This window comes from Octopus sinensis, linkage group LG1, assembly GCF_006345805.1.
Source record: "Octopus sinensis linkage group LG1, ASM634580v1, whole genome shotgun sequence".
In the NCBI taxonomy this organism is placed as follows: Eukaryota; Metazoa; Mollusca; class Cephalopoda; order Octopoda; family Octopodidae; genus Octopus; species Octopus sinensis.
Window position 1 is genome coordinate 107,647,863 of NC_042997.1, and position 10,000 is coordinate 107,657,862.

Sequence of the window (10,000 nt, forward strand, 5' to 3'; positions counted from 1 at the left end):
AATTGATCGAAATTGCAAGAGACAGACCTACAATTCCAGTCTGTTATATATTTTGAGTATTGTTATCACTAGCGATATCAAGATATAACTTTGTATTTTGTATTTTATGTGTAGATGTATATATATAGATGTACATGTAATATGTACACATATATATACACATATATACATGCACTAGCACAATGATCCGGCAACACCGGGTCATAATGCTAGTATATATATATATATATATATTCGTCCATCAGCCCATCCGTAACCATCTTCCTGCTGTATGTGTTTCTGGTAAAGCATATCAAAAATTGTTTCCTCCTTCACTTATCTTGGTTCCATTGTGTCTAATGATGTAAAAATGGATTAAAAAAAATTGAGTCCAGAATTAGGAAGCTAGCTCTACTTTTGGCAAACTTCATAAGTTGGTGGTCTTGTCAACATTGCTTTATGGTGCTGAATCTTGTTCCAAAAGCACATCAACCAGTTTGATGCTCATGTGATATATCCAACATAAAACTGAGTGACCATATTCAAAACATTATCATCATCATCATCATCATCGTCGTTTAATGTCCGTTTTCCATGCTGGCATGGGTTGGACGGTTTGACTGGGGACTGGCAAACCAGGAGGATGCACCTGGCTCCAATCTGATCTGGCAAGGTTTCTAAGCTGGATGCCCTTCCTCACACCAACCACTCCGAGAGTGTAGTGGATGCATTTTATGTGCTAGCAGAATGGGTGAGGTACAGTGAGGTACCAACAAAATGCAACATACCAGGTATTGAAGCCATCCTCATCAAAATACAGCTGAGATGGTCAGGTCATCCCTCACGTAGGAGTGATATCAGAATTCCGAAGCAACTTCTCTCTGGCCAATTCCCAACAGGAAGATCAGTTAGAAGGCCACTCTTGTGCTTCAAAGACAAAATACCATTTTCTTTTCTTCCTGTGAAAACAAAGCATCAGAAGACAGGATGTGGTGCCTGTCCTGCTTCCCCTCAGATCAAAGATTTGAGCAAAGTCGACTCCAGCAACTGGATCAACTTCATGCAAGCATGAAGGCATGCTGGCAAAAGGTTTCCATTTGCCAAAAGGTTTGCAAGGCACCAAGCAGGCCTCAAGACACACATCATGTCCATAGAACATAATTAATACTTTATTTTACTGAACCCTCATTTGTCACTCACGACAACAGAATCCACCATATATATATATATATATATTAGAAGAAATGAGGTACTCAGAAATTCAGATGGTTTTATATTTACAGATATTTACTAGTAGAAATCATATATCATATATTAGCACTTTCGTCCACTCTAGTGGAGTTTTCAAATTGAAGTGTTCAATTTGAAGACTCCACTAGAGTGGACGGAAGCGCTATATATGTGCTATATGATATATGATTTATAAAAAACATGTAACATACTAATAAATATCTGTAAATATAAAACCATCCAGATTTCTGAGTACCTCATTTCTTCTTATATATAATACCTGTACATCATCTCTAAACCTTCTAATATATATATATATATATAAATTAGAAAAAAACCACTTTTTATCAATTCAAAATGAAAAATTAAATTACACCATCTAGAAAATTACATATAATAGAAATATCAAATATAAGATAAAAAATATACCGATGATTAAGTAATGTGCAAAATAATAAATAAAACATATATATTTGGTAGAATAACGTTTTATTTTTTATTTTGCACATTACTTAATCATCGGTATATTTTTTATCTTATATTTAATATCTCTATTATATGTAATTTTCTAGATGGTGTAATTTAATTTTTCATTTTGAATTGATAAAAGGTGGGTTTTTTTCTAATTTATATATACATTATATTTTGTGAAATTTGATTTAGTATTTCTAAATTGAATTTTTCCCTGTAAGTTTGGAATAATATTCCCTCAAATTATTATTATTATTATCATTATTATTATATATATATATATATATATATATATATATATATATATATATATAGCATCATCATCATCATTTAACATCCATTTTCCATGCTGACATGGGTTGGATGGTTTGACACCCACATGCAAACACACACATACAGAAAGAGAGAGAAGGGGGAGAGAGAGAAAGAGAGGACAAACAAAAAGTCAACATTATTTGCATCAACATAATAATATATACGCACGAAAAAAACACATATATTCTTATAAACATATACACTCAACCATTTCAAACACAGACACAGTGTTCTATATACATACATGCATATCTGTGTGTGTGAGCATGTTTGTGTGTATGTGTGTATGTGTGTGTATGCGTGCATGTGTGTATGTGTGTGCATGTGTGCATGTATGTATGTGTGTGCATGTGTGCATGTATGTATGTGTGTGTATGTGTGTGTATGTGTGTATGTGTGTGTATGTATGTATGCATGTGTGTGTATGTGCATGTGTGTATGTGTGCGTTTGTATGTATGTGTGCATATGTGTATGTGTGTGTATGCATGTATGTGTGTGCATGTGTGTGTGTGCATTTGTGTGTGTGTGTGTGTGTGCATAAGTGTGTATATAACTGTCAGTCATTATCATGCTGTTGCCATGGCAGCTGTTGCCATCATTATTATTGTAATTATATAATTATGTAATTAACACCATTGCCATCGTATGTGTCATTTCTTTTCCTTTCATCAACCCAGATTTACCTCCACATCTTTCCAACTTCCACATGAACCAAACAAATTCTCTCCCAAACCATTGCCCTTCCATTCTCCGACCCCACCCCTGCTCCCTTCTTTATGGAAAATTTAGTTTTTCCTTAAACACAAAAATATTTAAAAAAATAGACAAATAAAACAATTACTTGATAACTTTTATATCACATGGCATTGATATTGATGATATAATACAACAAGAATATTAGTTTCAAATTTTGGCACAAGGCCAGCAATTTCAGTGGGGAGTGGGATAAGTCGATTACATTGACCCTATTGTACAACTGGTACTTACTTTTTTGACCCTGAAAGGGTGAAAGGCAAAGTCAACCTGAATGGAATTTGAACTGAAAACGTAAAGATGGATGAAAAACCATTTAGTATTTTGCCTGGCATCATGATGACTCTGCCAACCCAGCATCCTTAAAAATACAACAAATGTATCAGCATAATACGAATATTGACATTGATGTCGTTTGATCTAACAATACTGACGTTGGGATAGACTGGCATTGCACTACGCTGAAGACATAGTTTGGTGTAAAAAAATAACAGTTTGGAATCAGTCTTGGTGACTAAAGATGTACATAGAAGAAGTTCTAGGAATTGATTGATGTGTAATGAGGAGAGGAATGTGCCATGGGGGAAAAGTGTCTGGTTGTATGTCTTCAAAAGGTGGTATGAATTGTGTGAGTGAGACATGGCTAATGGGCATGGAACAGCAACGGAGAAGACTGGACGAAATGGAAATGAGAATGGTTTGGTGGATAAGGGGAGGAATTTTTAGAAAGAGAAAGACAAAGAATGGATTGTAAAAAAAAGGGGATGAGAATGAAGCCAGTGATGAATGTTTGTGATGAGAAATGGGAGGAAGTGGTTGGGTCATGTGCTGGGAGAGGATGGTTTTGTGAACTGGATGAGAGGAATGATAGAAATAAATATGAAAGGATGTAGGGGAAAGAGAAAACTGAGAGGGACAGGCTAAAAATAACTGGGGTTGGTGGGTATGATGTAGATGATAGTGTAAAATGGAGGAGGCTTTCGTGGGCCACTCAAGACTAACCCCTTCTTTAACAGGGCAAATGCCCTTAAAATATTGTTGTTGTACTCTTGACTGAATATTATTTTCTGGGGCTTAATTTTTGCTCCAGTAAATTCTATTTAACTGGAATTATAAAAATTAGTTTCACCTTTCAAACCAGTTTATTTCTTCTTCATCATGGCTCAGTGTTATACAGTCTTTGATTATATTCCAGTTAACAGGATTCATTATTGAACGTTGACATATTGTTTGGTGTCACCACACAAAAAACACCCATACTCATGACACATCAAAAGCACCCATGCTGGTGCCACATAAAAAAACTCTCAGTAAAGTCTGTAAAGTGGTTGGCATTAGGAAGAGCATTCACCCATAGAAAACCATGCCAAAACAGACAGCTGGAGCCTGGTGCGGCTCTCTGGCTTGCAAGCACCTGTTAAACCATCCAACCCATGCAAGCATGAAAAACAGACATTCAATGCTGATGATGATGATGATGATGAGATTTACATACTTACACACACACACACACACACATGTAGTCAAATTTCAAAAATTTTCAAAATTTGGGTTGCTATAAATTTATTGCTTTGCACATCCGATAATGCTCATAAAATTAGTGATAGGAATAATAGAATAAGACGATATACCCCATATATACATACATACATATATATATATATATATAGTCCAACCCATGCTAGCATGGAGAACGGACGTTAAACGATGTGTGTGTGTGTATATATATATATATATATATGTGTGTGTGTGTGTGTGTATGTATATATATATATATATATATATATATATATTATATATATATATATATATATATATATATATAATATATATATATATATATATATTATATATATATATATATAAAATAAGGTTTGAAAATTTGTAAATTGTAATATAACTTCTGATAAAAATATTCCATTTGTTAAGCAAATTAAGAATAATTTAGTTGGATCTTATACAAACTATTTTCTAAACATTTTACCAAAGAAAATAGTTATTATGATATAATTAATGCCAGTTTTCTTTGAGTGGCTTTTTATGTTTCGAAAAATGTCACAAATTATTTCTTCCCTTAACGAGGGGAAATTATCAAATTTTTATAACAATAAAAATCAGATTAATTGCAACAATATTAAAAGTGAAAGATTAATTCTTCTGATGTACAAGGGGAAACAATCCACATTAAATCCCATCCAAAACTGAAGACTAGCAGTGAAGTAGTAAATGACCATCTTACTGAATATAAAATAGAAATATAGAAAAGAAAAATATTTATTGTGATTGTAAAGTTAGAAATAACTGTTTGTTTAATAATAATTAGTGTCAGCAAAAAAACGTAGTCTATAGATGTGGAGTGAAATCTGATGGTAAGAATTTCTTTTACATCGGAGCAACAGAAAACTTTATATAAAAAAAAAACCATCACTGATCCCAATTACACCTTTAATAATGGAAATAGATTGTCTTCTGTCAGCCTTAGTAAATTTATTTGGCATGTAAAAAGCACCATTTGAGTGTGGCCGATGCCAGTGTCGCTTGTGTGGCACATAAAAAGTAGCATTCAAGCATGGCTGATGCCAGTTCCACTTGACTGGCATATAAAAGGCATCCACTACACTCTTGGAGTGGTTGGCGTTAGGAAGGGCATCCAGCTGTAGAAACCTTACCAAATCCGATTGGAGTCAGGTACAGCCACCTGGCTTACCAGTTCTCAGTCAAACCGTCCAACCCATGCCACCATGGAAAGCAGACATTAATCAACGATGATGATGATTATTATGATATATATATATATATATATATATATAGAGAGAGAGAGAGAGAGAGAGCAGAGGCATGAGGTGCTCAGGATTCCAAAGCAGTGTATCAGAGAGAATAGAGATGTGGTGGATGAGAAATGTGTGTGAAGAATTAAATTAGAAGAGATGCAATTTGATTTTGTACTTGGGAAGAGCACCACAAATGCAACCGTCCTCGTGAGGAAAAGTATTTGGCCAAAAGTAAGCCATTGCAGTGGATCTCAGGTGGATTAACAGATAAAGTCACCTTTGTATGTGACAGATGTGCAGGAACAATAAGCACTAAAGACACACAGGACTTAGACTCTCTCAAATGCCCAGGAGGTTCTCTTGAGGTTGTAAATAGTTTCTGTTTCCCAAGTGACCAAATTAGCCATGGTGGAGGATGCTCTGAAAATATTGTTAACAGAATAAGAAGAGGATGGAGGAAGTTCAGAGAGCCGTTACCTCTGTTGGCAACAACAAAAGGACTCTCTCTTCAAGTTAAAGGTAGATTATATGATGCCTTTTGTAAAAATGGCTATACTCCATGGTAGTGAGACATGGGCCCTGAATGCAGACGACATGCATAGACTAGATGGAAATGAAGGCAGTATTCTCCATTGGATGTGCAACATCAGTGTGCATGTATGACAAAGTGCAAATGTATCGAGTGAAAAGTTGGGGATAAGAGGAATCAAATGTACCATGCAAGAGAAGAAGATGACTACGTTGGTTTGGACATGTGATGCATACGATTGAAGGGCAGAGGCATGAAGAAGTGCTGATCCCTGAAAGTGGATGATGCCTGTGGAAGAGGGAAACTCAGGGGCCAATCCCAGGTTGTTGGGCTTCATGGACGAAATGACAATGGACTGAAATGTCTGACGATATGAAATACTTGAGAAGACCTACCCACATCAGCGAAACTGAGTTCTAGAAGTGCTGTGTTCCACCCCCACATAACAATAAAACGTTTCTCAAACCCTACCCCCAACAAACCAAATCACATCTCTTCTTATTCTCACATGTTCTCTTTTCATGCACTCTGCTTATCTCTTGCTCCCTAATTCTGCCCTCATTGCCTTGCTCACTGTAACATTGCTATCCTGTTGTTGCCCCACCCCTATGCACCCAAGTTTCCCCAGTCATTGCATTCCTCACTCCCACACTCTTTGCATCCTTGTGAAGTCTCTACTTCCTACTCACACTACATTGCCAAGACCCTGCCATTTATATTATGACTCCCATACTTGCCGGCATCTATCACTCTTGCTCTACCATCTCATTTATATTTGGATCCCTGTTCCTTGTGAGTATGCCCTGGCCCTTCGCCACCATCTCTGTCCAGCTCTCTTTTGCACTCTCTTTCTTTCTCTCTCTCTCTCTCTCTCTCTCTCTCCCTCTGACTCATTAACCATGCACCTCCTCCTCTACACCAACACACCTGTTTCTCTCCTCTTCATTCTTGATCACTCTCTGTCTCTGTCTCTCTCTGTCACTTTGTCTCTCTCTCTCTCACCCTCTCTCTCTCTCTCTCTCTCTCTCTCCCTCTCTCCAACCAGGTAATCATGTACCTCCTCTACACCAAGACACCTGTTTCTATCTCTGTCTCTCTCTCTCTTTCACTCTAACCTTTCATCATCTGACACAAGATCCCCTTCTCCTCCAATGCCCTTCCCCTCTGGCAAGTCACTTGGTGACCACCCTGCCAGTTCTTGGGTCACCTAAAAAGCACCCAGTCCACACTGTAACGTGGTTGGCGTTTGGAATGGCATTCAGCTGCACAAAACCTTACCAAAACAGACAAAAGAAGCCTGGCCAGCTCCTGTCAAACCGTCCATCCCATACCAGTAGAGAAAACAAACCTTAAATGATGATGATGATGATGATGATGATGATGATGATGATGATGATGATATATATATATATACCTCCTGACTGGCCCTCATGCCACCAGGCATGTAAAAGCACCCACTACACTCTCGGAGTGGTTGGCGTTAGGAAGGGCATCCAGCTGTAAAAAACCTTGCCAGATCAAGATTGGAGCCTGGTGCAGCCATCTGGTTCACCAGTCCTCAGTCAAATTGTCCAACCCATGCCAGCATGGAAAGTGGACGTTAAACGATGATGTTGATGATGATACATGCACATGGTGTAAGCAATTAAAGCAGTGTTAAATTGAAATAGCCATACATGTATCATACAGAATGTATGTATACCTTTGATAGGTTGGTTACTGCAGTATTTGTCCTGAGATAGCATCTCTTATGGACTTAAAAGCAGGAAAACTATCATAGAGAAAGAGAAAGAGGCAAGAACTCATCCCTCATAGCAGCCAGGACAAATACGGCAGTAACTGATTGATGGACAGTGTGTATACATCAAGTAGGAGTTATGGATGGCTATTTTAATTAAATACAACCCCAGTTGTCTATACATGGTAGAGAAGGTGGTCGCGGCGGCGGCGGCGGTGGCAGCGGTGGCGGTGGCGGCGGCGATGGCGGTAGCAGCGGTGATGGCGATGGCGGCGGCGGTGGTGGTGGTGGTGGCGGTGGTAGTGGTAATGGTGTGGTTGGTGGTGGTGAAGGCTGTAGGGTGATAGTGCTAGGAATGGGAATAATGGTGATGGTGGGTAGTAATGGAGGTGGTGGTGGTGGCGGGTAGTGATGGTGGTGAGTAGTGATGGTGGTGGTGGTGGTAGCAAGTTGAGAGGAGCAAAAACTGAAGAAGTAGCAACACAGCTTTTGTTTTCTTTCACCCAACAACTAAAAGAATCTGATTTGTCAATGGAAACTGGCAGGTGGCTTTTCTTTTCTTTTTTGGTTTTTCCCCCTCTTCTGGATGTAAACTAGTTTTTAAACCCTGTTCAAGGTCAGAGGTTTATTATTAGTCAGTTGTTCATGCTTTCATTGTTTGTTTTACACTGACAGATTATAGATTAATATGTTATGAGTGAATGCAAGAGATTCTAGTTTAGAGGAAGCCAGCCACCCTACAAATACAACATTAATAAACAATACACATCTCTGAATATTTCTTCAGAGGTGAAAATATTAATGTCTTCCATTGGCAGCAATATCTGAGAGATTTAGGAGAAAACACAGTGTTTGGGGGAAGTTAATTCCTTTGAAACTAAAGTTGAATGTCCAAGATGTAAACTTACCTTGAATCAACAACAGAATTATTTAGAATATTAATTATTTACTAACATTTCAGATTAGACTTTCAGGTGGAGTTAGTGAACAATCAACTTAATTGAGTCAAGTATATTACTGGTATGTTTTGTTAAATCTGAGTGAAAGTGGGAGACAAAATGAACTCCTGTTGAACCTGAACTCAAAAAGCAGAGATAAACGAATATTTAATATACCTTGCTAGCATTTCAAACAATTTTGTCTCACCTTGCACCAAAACAAATATTTTTAAATAGTTTTATTTTATTTGTTTAAAAGAAAAAAAAAAAAACTGTCTCAAATTATTTTCAGCCACATTGCTAATTATTTTCAATTAACAGTTTAAATTTTTGTTTTATTTTAGATTGAAGCTATGGATGATGCGTAAATACTATAATATCAAGTTCGAAATATTAAAGCTGGCTGCCTTCTTGACTCAAAATAAGAAGAGAAATAATGAGAATCACTTTGGAAGTAACTTTGGTCAATGACTGCTCCCTTTTTGTAACTCTGTCTTGTAGCCAGGCCTGCATCACCAATCACTAACTACGACCCAGGCATAGATCAGTTATAGATCTATCAATAAATCACATAGAAACCACAAAAGACTTTGGACACATCCACCACCCTACAACAATTGTACCACCACCCACATCGGTGGTTCTCTGTCTTAATATCTATATTTAGCACTTGTCCTAGCAGAATGGCATGAATGCTAATAATGATGATGATGATGATGATGATGATGATGATGATGATGGTGATGGTGATGATGATGATGATGATGATGATGGTGGTGGTGGTGGTGATGATGATGATGATAATGATGATGATGATGATGATGATGATGATGATGATGATGATAATAATAATAATAATAATAATGAAAATGATTAATAATAAAAACAACAACAATAATAATATAATATATATAGTCAGTATTCTAATATGGCCAATGTCAAGATTTATTTTTGAAATCAAGTGTCATATATTTTACTACCACACATACAGGTGTGTACACACACACACAACTTTTCACAAATAATATCACATAAAAAAAAACATACACCCCATCACTCCCACATCCAGTACCACAAACATGAAAACAACAGAATTTGACTCCCTATTAGGGACACAAGCTTACCTCAGTTGCCTCAGCTTGTACTCCCTTATCTCACTCTTAATGGCCACAAGGCTAGTTTCCTCTCCCACCCTAAATGCAGTTTAATTGATCTCTCCAAAAGTCAATTGTGGAAAATTAGCAAATGTAGCCCTCAAATTCGGAATACTTCTAG

The 10,000-nt window shown here is 37.0% G+C and overlaps 1 protein-coding gene across 1 annotated transcript in view; it reads left to right on the top strand.

The window, feature by feature from the left end:
- The window catches only part of LOC115213270 (calbindin-32), a 172,871-nt gene extending 163,572 nt beyond the window's left edge, over positions 1-9,299 (top strand). Inside the window, exon 12 of the mRNA XM_029782204.2 lies at positions 9,070-9,299. Coding sequence (XP_029638064.2) covers positions 9,070-9,196 — 127 coding nt within the window. The 3' untranslated portion in view covers positions 9,197-9,299. The remainder of the gene's footprint in view (positions 1-9,069) is intronic.
- Positions 9,300-10,000: the final 701 nt, after the last annotated feature.